Source organism: Ambystoma mexicanum, chromosome 2q, assembly GCF_040938575.1.
Source record: "Ambystoma mexicanum isolate Mex_15411 chromosome 2q, UKY_AmexF1_1, whole genome shotgun sequence".
NCBI lineage: Eukaryota > Metazoa > Chordata > Amphibia > Caudata > Ambystomatidae > Ambystoma > Ambystoma mexicanum.
This window is the reverse complement of record NC_090924.1, coordinates 70,376,715-70,400,457: the sequence shown is the minus strand read 5'-3', so window position 1 is coordinate 70,400,457 and position 23,743 is coordinate 70,376,715. Positions and strand designations below refer to the sequence as shown.

The following is a 23,743-nucleotide window of genomic DNA, read 5'->3' as shown; positions in this document are numbered from 1 at the left end:
GTAAATTGTTTTTAGTAGTAAGGATTTTAACTGCTAATGTAAATGCTACCAAGTGGTGGTCTGTCCATAATTTAGGGGTTATGGTAGTGATGGAGACATTACAATTGTAATCTGCCACCCAATGAAGTATTAGCTGGAGGTGCCCAGAGTTCCTGGCTGTGATTCACTCATGACAACGAACGAGGATCGCGCATGTCTGGAGTGGCTTATGTCCTCCATAGCATAGAGGTAGCAGAGGTTCAGGATTGGCTGGCCATTCTACCATTGGGACCGCAATTTCATACCTGAAATTTGACAGGATGCGTTTTTAAGTAATCATAACCAGTTTTTCAGAATGTTTCTTTTAAATTTTATTACAGAAAGTAAAAAACCTAAACAAATCTAGCTAGGTCCCAATGGTAGAACGGCCAGCCAATCCTGAACCTCTGCTACCTCTGTCCTGTGGAGGCCTTAAGCCACGCCAGAAATGCGTGAGCCTCATTGGTTGTCATGAGTGAAGCACAGCCAGGAACTCTGGGCACCGCCAGCTAAGGACCACATCTAAGCATAGCGGTGCCACCCAAGGCATCTTTCCATCTAACACTTTTTTGTGTTCTTTTAGTGAGTTCCCCTTAACTGGGCCAAAAAGGGATCCCCTGATCTTTTTGCATACTGAACCGAGCTGCACTTCACTGACGAGGCACCACGCAGTCCAAATATGTCGGGGGTTCCTTGTATTCCCTTGCAGAGTGGGGCATGAACTTGCATTTAGGATGGATAACTCCCGGCAGTGGCTGGACGAAGACTGATTTGCGTTTGGTCGATACCCTTGAGCAATGGTCCTTATTAACTTTAAATTCTGGAATGGAAGGTATCCCGAGGAATTGCCAGTGGCTATGATTAATTAAGAACTTTCCATCCACCAATGTAAGCCGAGACCTTGATTCAAGCAAGGCTGAAACATGTCTGGGGTTGAAACGCTGTGTTCTTCAAATACTGATGAATTAAGATGAGGAACCTTTTCAGTGGACACTTGTAAGGGCAGACTTCAGCGCCCTTATTAGAGCAATAAGTTTGTTGCATGAACAGAGTAACAGCGGAGTAATAATGGTTCCTCTACTCCATTTTAAAAGGCAGTAATATGAGTATAGTTACACCTCTTGCATTCATGCGCCAAAAATCAAAAAAATAATAATTCAACTCAGTAGGATTGTAATTATGAAGTGGTATATTTATGTGAACGAGTGCCCTATTGGGATAACGCGTGTTTCAACGGACTGAGCCACCTTTTAAAATCAGGGCAAATGGTATTGTTTTGTAAATTTGAAACACGGCCTTTCAGCAAGTTCCAATAAGTCATGGGATCAATCCCAACCTCCATTTGGTCTTGAGTGAAAGAGAAAATGTCCCTGCATATTGCGATTGTATCCCAACTGCTCTTCAAATACTGTCTGCAATAACATCAGGACCTTAAGGTGTGTTTCCATAATGTTCGATGGAGGTAACTTAGAGTATAATGCTCACACTTTACACTTGTGAGATATGGTATTACTAGAATAATGTTTTTCTTTGCCGGTTGAATTTTAGAAACCTTCAGTAAAATATCAGAAGTGTCTTAAGTGACAGATTCCTTGTGTTTTATCAGCTGTTTTCAAATCCCAATCAGTAGCAGTTCAACAATACTCTGCCGCCCTTTGAGGCACTATTGGTCTGCCTGGCAGGTTACTCAATGACAGGCTTCCCGTGAAGTGAAGGCTTTCAGAAGCTAATGTATCCACCATGGAGTTAAAGGGTCAAACATTAACACCCTTTTGTCTCCACTCCTGTTGTGCCTGTTACAGTGCTTGGCTGAAACCAAATTCTTACTCTAAGCCTTATGCTGTAAAAGGCACAACAGGGAGTGGAGACAAAAGAGTGTTAATGATGGGGATGCTGTGCGTTTCCTGAGCTGTGATTAACACAAGTACCAGCCAGCCACAGCTTCGCGCAAACTAGTTTGAGCGAAGCTGTGACTGCCCTGCACTTCTGTCAGTCACAGCTACCTGATTTAAGGACTGTGGGCTCATCTCCCGTCACGGCTGTGGCAGGCCAATGACCTGCTGTAAAGTGTTGGGACCGGGGGGCCCGGGTAGGGCCCCGGCTCAGCCTCAAGGCCCCAGACCACTTAAAGCACTGCAGAAAGGTGAGCATGTCACCTGGGAGAGCTACATTGTCAGTGTGCCGCTATCACTAAAGCACTAGAGGAAGCCAATCTGCTGCTGACTCACTGCCCCTGTGGTATACACAAGAAAACAAGAGCATGGGCAAGATAGTCGACTCTCAAGCCCAGAACAAATCCTCAGCGCCTTATAGAGTAACACAGAGAGGCAAAAGAAACTGAGAAGACGGTCTCCCTCACACCCACTATGTGGGCCAAGTAACTCAATACGTTGGGCTCCTGGATGCAGCGGACACTACACTTGTGACCAAGCAACGCTTATTTGCAAGCCAGCCAATGAGTTTGAAAATGTGTGCATACTTAGTTTTTCAGTCTGCAGCTGCCCAGCCCTATAGTTGAATGTTTATTCATTGTTTCCCACTAGTGACTCTTTTGTTCCTTGGTCACTGCTCCATCCAATTGCCCAACATCAGCCTCACACAGAATGAGCCTTGGGGTGGATGTATGTACAAATATGTATAATATTTATTATATGTAATTCACTGTTGCTGTTATGCCTTTAATATACAGTTTACTAAAAGTAGCTTAATTGTTCAGTTCTTACTGTTGCTATCATCATTGCTGTTGTACGTTTGAGGAAATTCAGAGGTTTGCTTGTTCACACAAGGTGTACACTCCGTACGCATTACTAAACTAACCAACTGTCATACATTGCATTAAATGCCTATAATATGTACAGCTCTAAACTTCAAGCCAGGCCACATCAGCCTATAGCCATAAAGGAAAGGTTGGCAGAGATCCATTTCATGAATGTGCATCCCAACTATTGTTTTTTGTCAACCTTCTTTTCTCAAGCACAATTGCAAATATACAGATACATTACCAAAACATGTCAATGCATCAGGGCCTAGTTGCCTATGGGCTTGATGCACTTAACAAATGAACAAATAAATAATTAAATAAATGAATATATAAAATAATCATGGGGTTGGTGTGTTCACTGGAAAGCAAAACAAAGCTTGGTACATTTAAAAAATATTTTCAAAAGGATTGTGTCATTTCACGATTCCTCATCGTTGATATACCTATATCCTGCTTGCAGTGTTCGGAAACATGTTCAACAGCAGACGGCGTTTTGTGGCGTCAAGTCGATGTACCTCGATGGCTTCCATTTCCGCGCTTGAATGTGACGTCGACTATGGCATAAATAGCATGCGCTGCTCCCGTTTCCTCAGTTCCACTATGTATTTGAAATTCTTTCGAGTAGGTCTACTCCGAAGACAGGTTTTAAGAGTTGTGCGGACTGTGACTCAAAGATGTTGATCACAGATCGTCACAGGATATGCCTCGGTAAGAAGCACAAAGTTATTGAGTGCAGCTCCTGTCAGTCGATGTCTAGCAAGGCTTTGAAAGAGAGAAAGACAAAACTCGCCCTAGGTCGGTCGGTCTTAAAATCTGTCCTCTACTCCTTCGAAGAGGAAATCTGCTGAAGGTAGTAGTTCAAGGGACAAATCACCTGAAAGGTCTTAAAAATGCTCCAAACACTGTAAGCGGTCGAGGTCTAGGAGTGATTTGCGTCATTCTTCGTCTTCTGACTCCTCGCCTGACAAGAGACAGGTACGTTTCCAAGTCTGCCTCGGCAGCTGATTGAGAAACATTCAGTCAGAAAATGCATTTCCTTTCTAAGGCGGCCCCTCCTGGTCCCTCAAAACAGCCAGAAAATGGCACTGATTCCACTGCGCCGTCAAAAGCCAGCAGGGATTCATCAAAGGCTTCGACTTGCGCCCCTAAAAGCCCGGGTCAGAAGGCCTCTGAGATGCCTACTTAAGTATCATAGGCAGTGTAGACCACACGGGAAAGATTGCAGTCAAAGGCTTCAATATCTTCACTTCCAACGGACTCAATGCCTAAGTCATCGACATCGAATCTGTTGATGCCAACATCAGACCCATCTTCGAGTTTTAAACCACAATCGTTGAAAAACATTTGTACGTCTTTTGGATCTAATTTTGAGAAAGATGGGGATGTTGTACCCATTGGGTACGAACGTTGTGGCACACCTAATGTCCCTGAAGCGCTCATTTCTGAGTATGAAGAATGTGGCAAGGAAGACTTGGAGACCCAAGCGCTTGCAAACTGGCAATCACAAGGCTGTAAGTGATAGTAAGTTGTGGGTATTTCTACCTATACTCCACAGGAACAAAATTGTATGTGTAGAGGTATACAGACGCACTGCGCACACTATCAGTCGTTAATGAATAATTGCAATTGATTTATTTGATATATCCAACAGCCTGACACATGTTTCGAGCCGTGCTCCTCTTCTGAGGCTGCTCATATTGCAATATAATAACCAATAGTAAGCACAATGCCATTAGAGGTAAAATCACATCAAGTCAACATAGTGCCTTTACATGCAAAAGAACCCCACAGGTAACATTACCCAAGGACAAAGGCCCAGGACAAGATTGGCACATTCCATATTTAGCAAAAGACAATTGCAATATACCATGTATACCAAAACACATAGTTACAAATAGGTGATCATATATTCACCAATTTAAATTGATGTCAAAAGAAGACGAACATACATATAGAGAGAGACACAATCAGAGAAAACCGAATTAGTAACAGCTAGTCATGTTTTAGGAACGAGATATCCAACAGGTAGTGTAGTTTTTGGTATCCCATTTGGGACTGTACCTTGCAAACTCGTCTATGACTTGTTTATTCTGTAATACCTGGCCTAAGCACCACCACTCACCTTCTTACCTCTGCAGCTTCCTTCCTGCTCTTAACTCTTAGATCAAGGCCATCTTTCGCCCGGGTGGCCGAAGCAAAGGGCATACAAAGAAAACAGCAATTCCTCTTTGGACCTTTTTAGGACCAGGAGGATCCAGGGCCCGAACCCCTGCTCAGACAGCAGGTAAGCATGCACCAACATGTTTGCTCCCTCTGTCCCCACAGGCCATCCCCACCCCTCTGGTCGCACTGTGATCTTCCCTTGTGCCCCCCTTCTCGCACACAGGTGTTGCCTGTTTTGCTTGATTCTTCTACCCTGCACCCCCCTTTCCAGCCTACTCCTGCAGGAGCCTGTACTGATACATTCTCGTTTCACCATCACCGTCTTTTGGCAAATGCTGGATTTGACTTTTAAGGACTTCATTGAATCACGGTGCGTCACCCTTTCTTAACTCTCATGCTGGACTTCCTTTGCATCTTGTACTCATGGTGTCCCTGAATCATGCTGTTCCCATCGTCATCTTGTATTCTGGCTTGCAACATTGTGTTACTGACTTCTGCAATTGTATTAGCTCTCCCCTCTTGCTTCTCCACTCTTTTTTACTGCTTACTCTCTGTTCGCTCCTCCTCTCCCTTTCCCCCGCTCCTCCCCTTACTTTCTTCTATGCACCTACTCTATCAGAATTGTCACTGGACCTAGTATGATAGCAACCTCGTCTGTCTCCTCCCCCCTCCCCTTACTTGTTTTCTTTCAGCCCCCCAACCTCCTCCGGCACTATCTGAAATGTTGTCAGGCCAAGTACGATAGTCACTCGTTTCAGTCCTCCCCTCCCTTTCTGCACACCTCTCCCTCACCTTTGGTTTTTCTCTGGCTCTACCAGAAATGTCATCAGGCCTAGTACGGTAGTCGCCTGTCTGTTTCCATTTCCTTCCCACTCTCCCCCTCCCTTATTTATATTTGTCTTAGCTCTTGCACTATCTGAAATGTCATTGGGTCGAGCACGATAGTTAATTTCACATCTTTACTGTTCCTGGCCTGTAAGAATGTCGTCGTATTTTCCCTTGTTCCCTCCCTTGCCTTGAAGCGCTTTGAAACACATTGTGTATAGGCGCTATATAAATAAACGTATCATATAATCTCTTCAAGAGTACATCGATACGGTTTCTTAATGGGTACCTTTTCTCAAAGATTCGCTGTACAATGGTCACAACTGCTGATGTCCAGCATGGCACAATTTCAGGCCTCCAACATATAGGTGGGAAGGGGGCGGGACTTCCTGCAGAGGCATTCGACTGCTCCTCTATACTCCCCCCTCTGGTTGAGCAATCGACCACAACTTCACCGGAGTCCACATCTTTTTATTGCTCTTGAAGTGCTTCTTCATAGTCCAGATCTTCATCACCCCCTTCAGGGAGCCGGCTAATCTTACATGTTCATCCACACTCCAGGTCATGTAACTGCACTGTCCATTCAGATTACAATAGACCTTTCATCCCACATACTTCTTGTGATTCATTGGGTGAAGGAACTTCGTTCCCTCAGGTGGTATGATGCCGGCCTCCATGTATTGGCGCAAACTCCTCCTTCCATCAGTGATCATGTCAAGGACATATCTGTTCTGCATGGTCATCAATCGTATGGCCCTTAATTCTTCTTTGATAGCATTATATCCCTTTATGTTGGTGTTGATTGTTTGCAAAAGCCCCCATCTGGTAATTTGCAGTCATTTAGCATTGGCCATCGCCTGGATCCCAGGCATTCAGATAGCCGTGGAGATTGAAGCAGTCATGCCCATATGGAATGGCCTCTTATGCATCTATTGATTTAGCTGAGTAGTAGTTCTCCCTTCTAGTTCGATAGAGAAATTCAAGCGATCTTCTCCTTCTCAAATGGGCATCTACTTTCGGAAATTCTCCAATGTTCAAGTCACTCTGAGGAATCACCAACACTGGAACATGGATAAGCACCAAGGAACACATCCATCCCCAATCCTTGGGCAGCTTCAGGCAGGCTCTAGGCCCACAAGCCCAATATCGATCCATCAGAACAGCTGTTCTTGCTCCCATTCTGGTAACGTCAACTGTAGTCTTGCAGCCTATGTTATCTCCCACTTGTTTACTTCCTTCTCTTCGGAAACTCAATGTCTCATTCGCCAATGCAACCACAATCATTGCACCTGATTCATCTTTGACCCACGTCAGCAGTTTGGCATGTTTGGCCCATGATTTAAAACACCCATTGTTTACTCTCTGTACCCCTTGCACATATTCTGGCTTCAGCAGATGAGCTGCACAGGACAACAGTCCTCCTTCCCATCCCTTCTTGTATTTCACTTGTCCGTAGACTAAGGAGAAACAGAAAGACAAAAAGAGTAATCGTACAGGCATATACTATGCATAAGTCCATCGACATCCATCTCTCTCGCCATCCTGGTACTGGCTGTGTTTGTTCATGCCTTAAAATCTTGTTAGCTTCACCATTCCTCATTTCTAATATCATACACAAATTATTTTACTCCTGCAATTGCAGTATCTGCTTAATGATTGCAATTAGAAGCCTTCTAATCACAGGGCCATTTTTAGGATTCTGTAAAAAAAAGTGTGAATACCAATGTCTATTCTGATGAGAGCAGGATAAGCTTGAAGGATAAATACAAAAACAGCCAGCACAAGCCTATGCACATGACTGTGAGAACCATGTGTTGGACGAAACAGATATTCAGTGAGAAATTAATCTGAATATTGAGCTTGTTTACACTTTCTGATCAATAACTGACGTTTAGGCATAACTTTGATAAGTCAATTTAATTCTAAAGTTCATTTTTCAAGATTCATAAGACTCTCAGCAAGGGTTCGCACTCCTGCTATAATATCTATAAGGAGTGGCCGTCTGAGTCTTAGTTCAAATGCAAAATCTGCATCAGCAGCTGTTCGCCTTATCGTCCTTCTTTGTCATCGATCGAGTCTGCAAATGCTGAAATTCTTCTTGTCTTGCATCTGGATCGCAATGGTGGGAGGGTAGGTCTCGCCTTTATATACTTTCACATCACTTAAGTGAAGCCAAGCTCACCTGCTGTGGACATTTATTTTTACTGCTGAGGGGGTTATATTTCCAACACAAAAGAGGCCATGAAATTGTAGCTCATGCCACTTTCTGTTGACATTCTTAATTAGAATATAATCATCAACAAACAACTTGAGTGCTGATAAAGGTTTGAGTGATTCGATTGCTGAATTGTCTTTGTCTGTGTTCTGAGACCGACTCCACCCCCCCAACCCCCGACGCCTGAGTTGATTGGAAATGAGAGAGATGCTAGGGGTCATATATGTCAAATATTCTTTCAATACATCACCTAATGTTGCTGTGCTCTGGGCATCACTTCTACTTGTAGACGGTGGTGTAAGAGGCATTCTCACCCGCCTCCCTGTCACTAGCTCGTAAGGGGTGAGGTAATGGCCCGAACCAGGCTGATTCTGGATTTAAAAAAAATAAAAATAAAATAGATATTACATATCTAAGGGTACTCAATATAGCCACCCCTTCTTCAATGTTAATTTAATCTGGGCAATCCTTTCTTTAAGGAGGCCGTTGAGTCTCTCACATTCCCGTTTGATTCCGGGTGATAAGAAAACTTGTGCTTAATATTCAGTAAAAGTCCTACTTGTTCAAACACCTCATTTATAAAATGTTGCCCATTATCGGATCTCAGCACTACACACACACCCCATCTTGGAAAGACTTCTCGTACTAAAAACATTGCTGTGCAAGTGGCATCAGGGTGTGTACACAGACCCGCCTCAATCCACCTAGAGAAGGGACACACCACCACTATTGGGTACCTATATCCATTACACACCTGCAGCATATTGACAAAGTAAATATGTAAATGCTGAAACGGACCATTCGGCTGTGGTATTAACCCTCTGATTGTTCTCAGCAGTAAACATTTGACACACAATGCAATTCACTATAAATTGTGCCACGTGCTCCAATGAAGTCTGAATAAACCAGTCTTCTGCAATTGTTGCAGCAAGACTCTCCCTTGTTACATGTGCGGGGTAATGCAGCTGCTCAAGCGCGACTCGTAATAACACCACTGGCATCAGTGGCTTTTCAGTGCTATCCTGTTGCTATAATGCTTCTGTGGGGGAGAAAGAACACCCCCTTCGTTTCCATAATTCCTGCTCTTCCTGCGATGCACTTCTTTGAATCTCCATTAGTTGGGTCATCAGTAATTTATTTAACCCTTTTTGCATCCACATAGCTGTGACAACTTTCTCCTTAATGGTCAGAGTATCAAAACTCAAATATCTGAAGAATATGCAACCCTCTTGGCTATTAAGTCTGCGGCTTTGTTCCCGCAAGAGAACAAATCTGTTTGCTTAGTATGAGCTGCCTACTTAATGACCGATATGACTACTGGGAATTGTAGGGCCTTAATGAGCATGTCCAATAAGGATGTGTGTTGCACTGGAGGGCCATTCGCACGGAGGTAGAACCTCCTTTTCCAACGTGCTAGCCCTGCGTGTACGGTTGACATCACATAGGCGGAGTCACAGCACACCGCCACTTCCTGCCCTTCGTGTTTCTCAAGCACTACAACGCTACCAATCCTGCTGCTTGCGCTGAAAAGTGAGACACTAGCCTGGCACCTGTTACAACTTCAAATTCCCCATTTAATCTATGCCTCACTACAGCTGTGCCAGAATGCCTTTACCCACTAGTCTGATACATTTTCAAAGAACCATCCATAAAGATAATTTCCCCTCCTGTCAAAGCATTTTCCTTCACACAGGGTATATCATCATAAAAAATAACATAATTAGCACAGTCATGCACTTGATCGCCTTCTGCTATTCACACAGCTATAAACGTGGCAGGATTCACTATTTTACATTTGACCATTTTAACCGCTGGGTTCAAAATTATTACTTCATAGGCGGAAGCTCTCTGGGATATCAATGTACCTTTGGGCTTCTCTAAAATGGCAAACGGAGCATGTTCCATGAAGAAAGTCATAGAGCAGCCCTTAACAATACTTGTAGATTTCTTAATTGCAAACGCGGCAGCTGCCAATGACTGTTCTCAAGGAATGTGTCCTTTCATAACTGGGTCTAAAATCCCACTCTAATACGCTAGAGGCTTGTACCCCCAATGTAGTAATTTGTGTGAGTACTTCTGTCATAACTGTCCCATTTGTGTGTGAAAATAAATAAAACTCCTCAGCATAATTGGGGATTCCCAAAACATGGGCAGTACAAATAGCTTTTTTCAACTCCTCAAAACCTTCCTCCATTTCTTCAGTCCATTCTATTTTTACTTTATTCACCTGTGCTTTCTTTAATGCTTCCAAAAGGGATCTCGTGTATGAACTGTAATCAAACACCCAGGCTCTAACATAGTTGCATATTCCCAAAAACTGTTGCATTTGTCTCACTGTATCTGGCTTTGTGGTGTTCATAATCACCTCAACTCTTTAAGATGTCACCTTTTTTCCTTCATGTGAAATCAACTGCCCTATGTACAACACCTCTTCGTGACCATACTGTAACTTCTTTTTGTCTACCTTGTATAATTGGTCTGCTAGAGTAGTCATCAACTGAATAGAATCTTGTCTGCACCCATCTTCCGTTGTGCTACGAATTTAAATGTGATCTACGTATTGTATCACTGCACTCTTAAGATCAATATTGCCTAAGTCCATCTGTACGACTCTATTAAATATCGATGGAGACAAACAGTACCCCTGGGTTAAATGAGTGTTCTTTTTCATATTCCTTCTGGGATTTTCTCCATTAGATTGTCATCTCTTCGAGAGTACATCCAATAGGGTTTTCTTAATGGGTACCTTTTCTCAAAGATTCGCTGCAAAATTGTCACAACTGCTGGTGCCGAGCATGGCACAATTTCAGGCCTCCAACATACAGCTGGGAAGGGTGCGGGACTTCCTGCAGAGGCATTCGGCTGCTCCTCTACAGGACAAACCAAAAACATTGTGGCATGGCCATGTGTAGACACTAGCCACAGTTAGTAGAGAAACGTGGTAAAGGCTAAATTAAAATACACCAAAAAATAGCAAAAAGTAACTGCTACCGCCAGCTTGTCCCTTGGGCAACCTAAAGTTACACACATTCTCTGAGTGTTAGTCCAGGGTAAAACAAAGTGTACCCCATTTTACTGCATTGTAAGATGCATGGCACAATGCAAAAAAATACCAAAAGTGATGAAGTTACCAAATGTGGCGACCAAGTAACAAGACTATGGGAAACAGTGTTTCCCAGTACTGACAGCCTGAAGGACATGTCTTTTTTCCCATGACAGATGAGCAAAGGCCAGTGTAGTGCAACTACAAAAAGAGCAGGTCAAATTAAAAAATAAAAGCAAAAGGTTTAGGGGTCCATAACAATGGAAGGAAAGGTGCTGTAAAAGAAATCTTTCCTAACATCTACTGCATTGATGATCTGGGTGGGGAGATATAAACAGTATTGTGGATATCGTGTTAGCCAGCACAGGGAAATCGAACAGAACACAAGTCAGCGCCATCTCTTCTTCCTCTGCCCACACCACTAAACTGATAACCGCCATAAAACCCTTTCTAACCATTCAAAACTGCCTATCCATTGCCAGAGCCAAAATAGGAGCCAGACTCGACTACTGCAACGACCTTCTGGCAGGCACATCTACAGAAAACATCAGCAGGCTACAAATAACACAAAATAACGCACTCCGCGCAGCCCTACACATCCCAAAAAGTGACCATTATATCTCGGGCCAGACACAAAGCCCATTGGCTCCCAGTCAAGGAAAGGATCAACTTCAAAATTCTAACCCACACGCAAAAATGCATCAATCTCTCCGCCCCATCCTACATCAGAAACTATTTCCAAAAACATCTCTGCCCGCCCCACTAGAAGCCACATTGCAAACCAACTCTGCGTACCCTCCATAAAAAGAGCCAACACCAGTGGCATTGACTTCCCCCACATAGCATCCAAGCTTTGGAATGTCCTCCCCAACGCACTCAGAGCAGAACCTTTCCTACTCGCCTTTAGCAAATCCCTCAAAACTGCACTATTCACATAACCCTGGTGCCCTCGCCCTTCTCATCTAGTTAACCCACTAGCTGCAATGTACTATGTAACCTCATGATTAATTGTAAATACAAATATATACTATATTATCTGTACTATGTAACTTCAAAATGAACCGTACAATGTAAAATATCAATGTAATTACTAAGCTTTCCTTTGTACCAGCTATGTTTTTATATGTAACAGTGCCACAATGCCCCAGGGCTTGTCTGCGCTTTTAAAAAATATGAATCAATAAACACGCTCCAATGCAGCCCGTGCAATAATGCTAAGCATGGAGGATGGAGTCTACTTGGACGCATGGAAGGCTTTGCACAGCCAGGCTAGGGAATACACATTTTATTCCTCAGTGCATACTTTTCACCGGCTTCTGTTCTGACAAACTGTCATAGAACAAGTAGACTGCCTCCCCGATTCCTGGTTCACTTAGATGTCTGCCAACAATTATTAATCATTGCGCTCATTCCAAGCTTCTCTATGGTTTATTAACAAAATTCCACATCCTTCTAATTTCTGTGGTTCAATGAATCTTGGACAAACTTTGGAACAGGTACTGTGTCAAGGGAGATCACTCCCGAGGTTTGCTTCACTTTGGTTGACTTTTCCACCTTCAATGAGACGAGGGAGATTACTCTCGAGGCATTGGTTGTCTTCACAACATTTACTGAGACAAGGGAGAATCCCTCCTGATACCTTGATCAGCTTTGCAAGATTTACTGAGACGAGGGCAATCACTCTGGATGCTCTTCTCACTGACCCTGTCACTGTCGGCACTTCTCCACCAACCACTGTGAGCTCCCTGCTGATGCTTTGATCAGTTTAATACCAATTACTGAGAACTCCTGATGCATTTGTAACTCTCCACCCAACCACTGCTGGGTCTAACAGGGTTCCTGTGACCTTTTTCTGGGACCATGTCTCCAGTTCTTCCTGGGACATTCGAGCGGTTCTTCAGCGTTCAACACTACTCTCTCCTGCCTTCTCTCTACTCCGCTTCGGTTCACTGATATAAGGGTTGTTAGGGAGCAACCGGTCCACCTGGCCGATGTCACACCACTGTTAACTGGGTTATCGCCTCAGCATTGGTCGGGCCTCCTTTTAGCTCCCTAGGCTTCCTCTGACCTTCCAGCCAATTCTTCTCGCATGAGGACTTGCTTCTCCATCTCATGTCTCAGTTGCTGTGTCTGAACTTCCCGGGCTGGTGCATTTTCACTCTGGCTTCTCTCTGGTTATCCTGGTTCCCTTTCGGGCAGTCCTTTGTCTGTTTCTATGGTCGGTAACTGTGTCATGTCCAGCGCAATGCCATAGTCCCTTGTCTGTATTAATGATGCACTCCTAGAACCAGCCTGCATCACCTCCTGAGAAGCTAGGCCTTGATTGCTAGACTACGTTACCAATAATAGAGAATCTTGGCTGGGGTCCTCTGTGCCTCTCCTCTGCCATATAGAGAGCAGAAGTACAGCCCCCCCCCCCTTCCAGTCTTTACAACTTACTATTGGAAACACCACTATAGTATTGGGACAAAGAAGAGGAAGTCTGAACACTACAGAGCTGAAGGTGAGGTATGTCCCAGTTGTTCTAATTGGAATCAAGCTAAACTGGCAAGAGAAGCACACCTGAACACCCTTGATGGGGTACAGGTGTATAAAAGGATGGCGTGGCAGCAGCAGAGAGGAAGGAGAGAGCAGGAGACTGGAAGAAGAGAGCAGCAGAGGAGCCCAGACGGACTGTTGGGGAGCGTAGGAGAGCGGAATGTGAGAACACTGGAAAATTGCAGAGCAGAGCGCTCTGCAGAAGTGTGGCGAGGGAGCCGTGTCTCCAGGGTGCCTGTGAGGTCAGAGGGGGGAAATCCATATTCAGCGTCGGCCCTTCCCGTTTGGTTCTGCAAGTGCTCGTTCCCCTGGGTGGTGGAGCCAGCCCGGTGTTCCTGAGTGGCAGGTTGTGAGACCCTGACCTCAGTTTGTGAGAAGCCGTAAGAGCGGAGGAGCCACAGCATTAAGTAAAGCGACCAGTGAGTTTCTTGTGTAAAGAAACCCGGTGTGCGAGTGAGAAGAAAAGATACATTGTGGCAGAGCGGGCGCGTGTCACCAATAAACGTGAGTGCTTCAGAACTGTATGAATACTCGAACTGTGTATCGGAGTGATCGCGTATAGAAGATTTGAAAGGTTGTGAAAGCCTTTTGAGTTACAAAGAACGACTGACATGTTGGCAAGAGAATACCTTGAAACAGGATATCATAGAGGCAGGTGCAGGCAATAGGCACCCTTTTGAAAGCCTGTGGATATCTGAGGATGAATAAAAAGTATTTAAAGTGCTACAAGTGAAAAGAAAGTGTTTAAAGGCTGCTGGGCAAACAGCAGAAGGTGAGTAGTGAAGTCGGAGCAAAAGAGAACCTAAAGGCGGCAAACCCTGATGAAGGAAGAGACAGACTGAATTTAAAGTTAACAAATGAAAGTATAAAGAGTCAAGTAATGTCCAGAACAATGCTTGGACAAGGTCTCAAGCCAAAACATAATGCCAGGGGCCCCTGGTTGCGCGTCCTGTAATGGGTGGATTGTGCAGTCTGATAACTGCACACAGACCAGAGAGCCCCAACCAAGTGTATGGAAGTTGCTGAAGAAAACCTAAGAACAAGTGTTTGTTGAACCTTTGCTGCACCTGCACCTGTGCCTGAAGCATAGGGAAGAAAACCCTGAACTCTTTTTGGAACAATTCCTTGGTAAACCAGTACTTGAAGCTTGGGGAAGGGAACCCTAAGCTCCTTCTGAACTTAGTATATTGAAACTAAGTGTACTTTTGCATGGGTGTGGGGGGATACCCTCCAGTCCTGAAAGAACAGTTGAAGCCTATAATTGTTGGAACTGCATACTAAACTTGGGGAAGGAGCTAGAGACTGCCCAGACTTTGTTGAACACTATTTGAGTTAGAATAACCTTTCAATACATTTTTTGTATTTGATGTGAGGGTAAGCATAGGTTTTGACACAGACAGGCTTTTGATTTGGACTTAAGGACATAGACTTTCCTTAGTTTCTCTAGGTAGGGACATTCACACCATTGCTATAGGCAAGTTAGGCATTATATCAATCTTGATAATTAATAAAAGTCCTATTATTTAATTCACATTCTGTTTGCCATCTCTTGATAGCATACCTGTCTCGCAATGTACATGCTGTGCAATCTGGTGACATGCAGACCCTTTGCAGACTCCAGATGTGCCCTTGTCTGCCTTAGGAAAACCTAATTTATACTGCACCGGATTCCAACACTGGCAGTGGTGCTAGATGAATAGCATTTATAATGTCCCCGATACCAGTCCCCAGGGTGCTAGGTAAACAACATTTGTAGTTTTCCGGATACCAGCCCTGGTGGTGCTTATTTTATGTTACTGGTATCTATTCTATGTTCTGCTGCCATTTGCATCATATCCCTGCCCTGTAGCAGATCTGGCATTAGCTCCACAACTGTTTCCTGTGGTCTATGAAACTAGGTCTTATTAGAGAGAGCTCTATGTACACTTTTTGGATGAAAAAGACCTGCATGTCTAACCAAAAAAAAAATAGTTTAGCATCTCAAAACTATAGTAATTCGATTTTAGTACAAGAAAAAAAACAGAGAAAAATGTAGTTAGAACATTACATGAGATTGTGGAGGGAGTGGACAAAGGAGTGGGTGCAGAGCTCTCAGCCCTCATTCACCTCTGCAATTTAAGACTGCCTTCATCGGAAACATTTGTCTGCTAGATATCAGGAAGACTGCCATATGGGCCATACCTTCTGCAAACATTTCTGAGTAGACTTGTTCACAAGGTTGATGGCAGATTTGGTTGAACCTACTTGAAAACTTAACTTGGCCTGGGTCTATCATACCATAGCACTGCTGACCAACTCTGGGAGAGCTGCTTCAGAAATTAGAGATGCCAGGAAGGTTTCTCCAGCTGAGGGTATTATATATAAGCGGGAAATATAGAATATATGTGAATTGTACCTAAAGAATGTATTTATCTCTACACAAGGCTTTCCAGCAGTGTCTTTATATAGCCATCTTCGTCCTGTTGTAACTGAAGGTAGTAGCTCAACCAGTTAACTATGTATTTTCTGTCTCTTCCTGTAAAAAAAGAAACTGTTGGTAAGGTGTTCCCATTAGCACGCTTCATGTGTGTTCAATGAAGAATGTTTATTAATTGTACCAACTTGATACCATTACCTTAATCAAGCATCCTTACAGATTCCATCTGACAGCTTTGCAGCAGTAATTGTAATGTGGTAGTCCTATTGGCCTAGGACTAATAGAGGGTTTTGGAGATTTTAAAGATGTTATTGGGCATCTCCTGGTGACGGTTAGGCCTCCAGATGGACTTGATATTGCAAGTTATAGTTTGTGTATGTGAATTAAGAAAACTCTTTGGCTTCTGGTTTGTGTCTCGTATGTAAGCATTGTTTTCTGTAGATAATGTGGCACATATGTAACAATACCTAATGTGTGTTTTTTTAAATGAAGTTGTTGTCAAAACAGTAGGTTGTGAAGCACAGCTCTATTGCGCATGAGACATTGCATCAGAAACTGTAAAGGCAAACTGGTTGATGTTCCTTTTAGATACGTGAATTCGCAATACACACAACCCTTTTGTTTACCCTCTACAGGAGCAGGTACAGAAGATGAAAGATATGCTGAATAATGTGGCCTCTGATGAGGCCAATCTGGAGGCCAAAATAGAAAAGCGGAAGCTGGAGTTGGAAAGAAACCAGAAGCGACTGCAAACTCTTCAGAGTGTTAGGTGAGTGGAACTCACATGTGCAATAAAACAGCCACTGAAGTCCATTCTTCCGGGTGCATCTTGAGTAGGACTGCCCGTCCCCTTTCAACTGTAGAAGCTGGGTGTACCTTTCTATATCCACCTGGTAGTATCTCGCGTGTATATACACACCAGCTGACAGTTCCTCTTTTGACAATGGTGGTAAAGAAAAGGTTTGTGCATCCGCGTGAGAGACTTTCGGTTGGAAAAACAGACCAGAGAAAGCTGTAGATGACTGATTTGTGAGAAAGAGAGCTACATTTGGCAAGGAAGGAAAGAGAAAGGAATCTGTAAATGAGGATTGATTACATTCCAAAGAGGTATGTAAGGAGGAGGGGTGATACTTGGTTGATGTGAAATATAGAGAAATGGTGCTAAAAAGTTGAGTTGAGGGGATGAGCACATAGGGTAGAGTGAGGCAAAGAAATTGGGAGCATATGTAGAAGGTGATGATATTTTGTGGACCACTCCTGCAAACTGAAGAATTCTTCAACCTAGCCTTTCTGGTTGTTTATGAAGGGACAAAGGATTGAGGATTCACCACTTGCAATTTTAGACAAGTTTGCTAGGGATATGAGGACTGCGGGAAGAGTAAGGGATACCCAAGTTAATATTAACAGACAAGGGAGATGGTTGATACTGTATGCTCCATGCTCTTACTGAATGCTTGCACTATAGCATTTATCTGCTTTGAAGGGACCTGGGGTTTTTTGCCCTTTCCATATCTGAATCCCCCCCCCCGAGTTGTGAATGATCTGATGTCTTTTTCCCAATTTTACTTTAGTGCGGGGCCTTGCAAAGTTACATTTGGGCTGTTTGCACCTTGTAAGTCAGCAATAATTGGGTATCCAATGAGATCGATTAATGCCACCAAAGGAGTAGAAAATCAAATCCAATCCAAAAAAGTGAGAAACCAGTACAACAACTGGCACAAGTTACATAGAGCTAAGATGGAGAAAGACGACGCAGAGATAATACTGAAAGCGTTGAACCAGAGAAATTCCAGGGGTTTTTGGACCTTAATAAATGAATCATCTAACTCAGAAAAAGCGATTATAACAAATATGGTAACGGAAACAGACTGGGAGTGCCACTACAAAAATCTGTTTAAAAGAAGGGAAGGCCCAAGTACAGCGGAGATCCACGCAAAAATTCCATGGGACTTACAAATGGACAGAGAGGACATCCGAATCTCAATTGCAAATAGCAGTACATCTAGAGCCGCTGGACCGGATGGCCTCTCGAACGCTGATTTAAAAGAAAACATCGAGGAATGGTCGGAATTCTGTGAGATCCTGTTCAAAGCAATAATAAAAGAAGGAAGGATCCCTGCGACCTGGAAATCAGGAATCATTGTTCCGATATTCAAGAAAGGCTTACGGTCGGAGCCAGCAAATTATCGCCCCATCGCCCTCCTCGACGTTATAGGCAAAGTGTTTGCAACTCAGCTCCTCAAACAACTCACACTGTGGATAAATCACGGAAAAATCTATGATGACAGACAGTCTGGGTTTGTAAAGGGAGTGGGCTGCAGCACAAACCTGTTAATATTAAACCTACTAAAAATAGATGCCATTCGATCGGGACAGAAAATCTATTTGGCATTTATTGATATGGCAAACGCGTTTGATGGAGTGAACAGAGAAATCCTGTGGTATAATCTAAAGAAGAGAGGCTGCGATGAGAGTCTGATAGCAGCCATCAAAGAACTTTACTCTGACACCTACATTCAAATAAGGCTAGACAAAGAAGGAAATCTGTCAAAGCCAATTCCTACAGAAAGAGGAGTGAAACAGGGCTGCCCATTAGGGGCCACCCTGTTTAACTTCTACATCTCGGAAGTAGGGAAAGCACTGTCAAACGTGATTTCATTTCCACCAACCATCAATGGATGCCAACTACATCACATCTTATACGCAGATGATATGGTAATTTTGGACCGAACACCAGTCGGCCTACAGAGGAAATTGTCTGCATTGAAGATCTATTCAGAAAAACTCGGGCTAGAGATAAACGCAGCCAATTCAGAAATCCTAGTCCTAGAGAACAAAAGAGGAAGAAAATCTGACAAGTATAGATCGAGTTGGTTCGTGGGAGCAAAGAAGCTAGAGAAAGTGCACTTTACAAAATATTTGGGCACAATAATCAACTCAAGCATAAATGACGAACCAATGGTAAAAAAAATTCTAAATAGCTGCAAACAATTAACCTCACAAGGGATCGTAATGCAGAAGAAATTCGGGAAATTCACGTGTGAGCCAGTGAGAAAATTCTACCAAAATAAAATCACACCGATCCTGATCTATGGGGCAGAGAACATGTTTGGCTGTAACCACAAGATATGGTCTAGGTGTGAAGGTTTCTTCTGGAAAAAAGTTCTTCAAATACCACAAAGCACACCGACTGCGTGTGTTCTATATGAAATATGAATGTCCACACTGAACGCAAGGATTACATGGAATAAGCTATTGCTCTTTAGAAAAATGCACGACGAAGCAAACCTACCACCGTTCAAAATCCTACTGGGAAACAAAGTAGGCGAAAAAAGTCGGCCCTAAGAGACTGGAAACAGCAATGTGGAGAAATCCTCAAACAGTTAGGGACGGACGAGTCAACGTTATGGAATAACCCAGATTTTGTAAAAAGAAAATTGCTGGATCTCGATTGGATTACAATTGGGGAAAGAAGAGATCGCCAAAAGGCCATGATAAATCAACCAAAAGAAGCAAAGAAACGAAATACGCTTCAGAAATATCTGGCACTAGCTCCGTGCAAACATCTAAGAAAGTATTATTTGATGTTTCGTTCAAACATCCTAGAAACAAAAGAAATCCTGAGAATTAGGCGTGTGATATCAAGGGAAAATACTCTGTCGATTCTGTGGGGAGAAAGATGAAAATTTAAAACACCTCATTATAAGCTGTACTGAACTAAACGACCAGCGTGTCAGCTACATGGGAAAGTTGAGGATAAAGTACCAGACGCTATCTGAAGAAGAATGGTGGAGACTACACTTGACCGAAAGCAAGCCACTGTTGATCGCAGTAATGCGATTCTTAGAGCTTCTGCAGAAGCGCCTAAAAATGAATCCGGTGGTAGCCTAAAACCATAGCCCGTATAGGTTGTGGTAAAGAGACCAACCCATCCGAAAAGACTGGAAAAAGACAGAATATACGTTGATGCAAAGGTAGACGAATTAGTGAGAGAAAAAGTCAAGAGAAGAAGTCCAACAAGGTGTTTCATCGAAAAATAGTTAAGGACTATGATGGAATGTTGATCTTACACTAAAGAAAAAGTTTTTCAAAAGTTTGTATAAACTAAATGAAAATAAAAAAAAAAAAAAAAAAAAAAATTGGGTATTCTCAATCCAAACTTTATATTCACTTTTCTTTATAGACTGGTACAAGTTTTCTTACTATTACCATGATCATCTATGAAATGCACATTTATTGAGAAGACATTTTGTTTGTATCTTGATTTGCCAATAGCAGGATTTGAAATTGCTGTGAGCTATTAAGTTCCTAGATGTAGCTTTGGAGAACTGGATTAGCTGGATAACCATAGATAACAGGAGGTGCGCTTGGCTCCCCAAGCCAACTGGTGTTATGCAGATATATTTTCGAATGGATTGTGTCCTCAAACATATTCCTCATCTTTGATATCTCATCCAGCTTTGGCTGCTTTCGGAAAAATAATTCTCGGCAGAGGGCGCTGTGCGTCAATGGCGTTGAGTCGATGTCCCTTGGAGGCCTCTGTCGAGGGTGACCTCATCGGGAGTACAAGTAGCACGCGCGGTGCCCGCTGGCCTCAGTTCTGTTTTTCAGCAAACGTGTTTGCTTCAGAGACTCGGCATGCCTCGTTTTTATTTGTTTACTGCGTAGTTCTTCAGAAAACATTGACGACATGTCTTTGTCATCAACCCCGAGTACACCTCATTCGGGTTTCAAAAAGTGCAGAGAATGCGATTCGAAAATGTCCATCACGGATCCGCATCGCTCGTGCCTACATTGTTTGGGGGAGGCACACAGCACGGATTCCTGCTTGAAATGTCAGGCAGTGACGAGTAAAGCCCGGCGAGAAAGGAAGGGAAAATTGCAGGTAGGCCTTAAAACTAAACCTGAGATCGTTCCTCGACCATCGAGTCTGGAGATCGTTCTCCTCGACGCGAAAAGGACAAAAAGAGATCTAGATTCCATAGTGGCTCCCGCCACTCGTCCTCGATGAAACCATCGAAGAGACAGCTCCATCGGTCACCATCCTCTTCATCATCATCAGACGAATCCCCCAGAAAATGTAAGTGCCCCACAAAATATTCTTCATCTGCAGAGTAGGAGGCATTTCGTATGAAAATGCTAGAAATTTTCGAGAAGGGCAAGCCTCCATCCGCGCTTTCTTCGGAAGCCAGGTGAGAGCGGTCCTGTTCTGACACTCGCGCGCCCTTGAGACTGGGTGATTGAAGAAAGACCCATCGAGAACCTTCTAGGTCTCCAATGAAAGAAAGTCACATGAGTCGAAACGGGCGCTTGAGGTCATCAACACCATCGAAGACTCTTCAAAGACGACCGTCTAATCCTTGACGCTGTCGGCGCCATCAATGCCCTTATCGACCACAACACCAAAATCATCGGCGCCAAAAATCACTGTGGCTCCAACTCAACATTCTGAACAAGTTAAAACTGGCAAAGAGGCAAAATCAAAGCCTCCCCCAAAGCCTACACCTTCCGTGGTTTCTGACAAAATGTACACTCCTTTCCCTAGAAAAGAGTACTTTTAAATCCCTCGCTTCGATTTTTGAGGCGGAAGAGAGGTGTGAGGATGAGAATGTTCCCTTTGGCCTTGAATATGGAACTCCTAATGTGCCAGATTTTTTTAATCTAAGAGGAGAGTAAAATGAGAGATCGGGTTGACACGCTGCACAATGCTAGTGGTCTGGACACATAACCTGAAACTGAGTTTGGGAGACCGGAGCCGCGGGAACACGCTGATTCCTTGTAGCGGCACCTGTTGTCAAAGTTAGTTGAATACCTAGGTTGGGCTAAACCACCAGCACAACTCATCCAGGATGACCTTACTGATATTCTGGACTAAGGTCCACCTACAGACCCAATCTTACCCTTTCATGTGGCCTTACAAAATAGGGTTGCCAAAATTGGGAATCACCCGATTCTATCCCTGCAGTGAATAAATCCCTCGCGAGAAAGTACTGCCCTTCCAGTAGCGACCCCGGCTATCTGTCCAAACACCCCACTCCTGAGAGTCTGGTGGTCCAGGCAGCCACAGCTACATCTAATAAAGCAGCGTACCCTACCATCCCTCCGGATAGGGACAAGCGTGTGGATGGATGGGCGTGCAAAGTATTTTCAGCTGGAAGTATGGCCCTTAAATCGGCCAACTCCTCATGTGCCTTAGCTACATTTTCGTACACTCTATGGGAGTGCATATCAATGGCAGCAGAGCACATACCAGAAGGGGAAGAAAGGGAAGGTTTCCTAGCTATCGTTAAGGATGGCAAAGAAGCCATGCAGGAATCCCTTCAATCTGGATTGGACACTGCAGACAGCGTCAGCAGGTCCATGGCTACAAGCACGGTTATGCGCAGGTTTGCGTGGTTCCGGAAGTCAGGTTTCGCACCAGATGTGCAGGCCCTTCTTCTAAACATTTGATGGGTCTCACCTTTTTGGCAACAAAGCTGACGAGAGCTTTGAGAGGTAGCAGACCTCAAAGGCGGCTGCCAAATCTTTAGGGGCTGCTGTTAGGCAACCTCAGCCTTTTTGTTCTTCAGGACAAGCATGGAGGGGGGCAATCCTATCGTTACTACTCCTCATTCGGAAAGGCGAGAGGAATGGCCAGACAAAGAGGCCAAAGAAGAAGTGCAAAGCCAGCTCCAGCTACAGCTACCTTGCCATCGACAGCTTGCAGCAACCGCTTCAAAACCACTTTGAGAGAGAGCTTGCGTCACAAAACACCGGTGGGGCGGGGGGTAGACTGTCTCAGCATCTCAAAGAATGGCGAGCCATTACTTCAGATGCTTGGGCTCTGGAGACAATAGCCAAGGGTTACTGCCTTCCATTTATAACGCAGCCTCACAAAAATCCACCGGGGAAACACTCTTTGAGGATTCCAGATCCGCTCCTTGTGCAGGAAATAACCCTGCTAGAGAAAGGTGCTATAGAACCAGTGCCTGTAGCAGAGAGGAACAAGGGTTGGTATTCCCCATATTTTTGAGACCCATCTTGAACTTGAGATACTTGAACAGGTTCCTCAGGAAGGACAAATTCAAGATGGTCACACTTGCTCAGATCCTTCAGGCCCTCCAGTTACAGGATGTGATTTGTGTCATTGGACCTTCAGGATGCTTATTTTCATGTGTCAATCCAATTACAAGCACAGAAAATACCTGAGGCTCGCATCGGTTTCGAGTCCTACCATTTGGTTGACCTCCGCCCCAAGGGTCTACACCAAACTGATGGTGGCGATGGCAGCGCATCTCAGGAGAGGGGGGGATTCATGTATACCCCTACCTGGACGATTGGCTGATCAGGGCGCATTCTCCCGAACAAGCTCTGGATCATCTCAGTCACCTGCCACTCCCTTCAGACTTGGCTTCTCCCTCAATTACAAGAAGTGACAGATGACACCTTCCCAACAACTCCAGTACATCGGAGCTGTACTAGATGCAACCTTGGGAAAGAGCTTGCCTCCCAAGGCGAGGGCTCAAGACATTCTTCAGATGGTTACCAAATTCCAAACTGCCCAAAATCCTCCGGCCTTCGATTTCTTGAGGTTACTCGGCCTCATGGCATCCTGCATTTTTCTGGTGCCAGAGGCCCACCTGAGAATGAGATCCCTTCAATGGGCTCTAAGAACACAATGGGCCCAATTCTCAGGAAAAAATGTCAGACCGACTTCAGGTGCAAAGCAGGGTCGCACAGGATCTTCTGTGGTGGGGCCTGCAAGGACAATATTCTGAAGGGAGA

At 44.1% G+C, this 23,743-nt stretch overlaps 1 protein-coding gene across 2 annotated transcripts in view; it reads left to right on the top strand.

The window, feature by feature from the left end:
* CLUAP1 (clusterin associated protein 1) overlaps positions 1 to 23,743 on the top strand; it is a 1,096,220-nt gene that overhangs the window by 635,624 nt on the left and 436,853 nt on the right. For both annotated transcript variants that reach the window (XM_069646868.1, XM_069646867.1), the window contains exon 7: positions 16,615 to 16,748. In XM_069646868.1, coding sequence (XP_069502969.1) covers positions 16,615 to 16,748 — 134 coding nt within the window. The remainder of the gene's footprint in view (positions 1 to 16,614; positions 16,749 to 23,743) is intronic.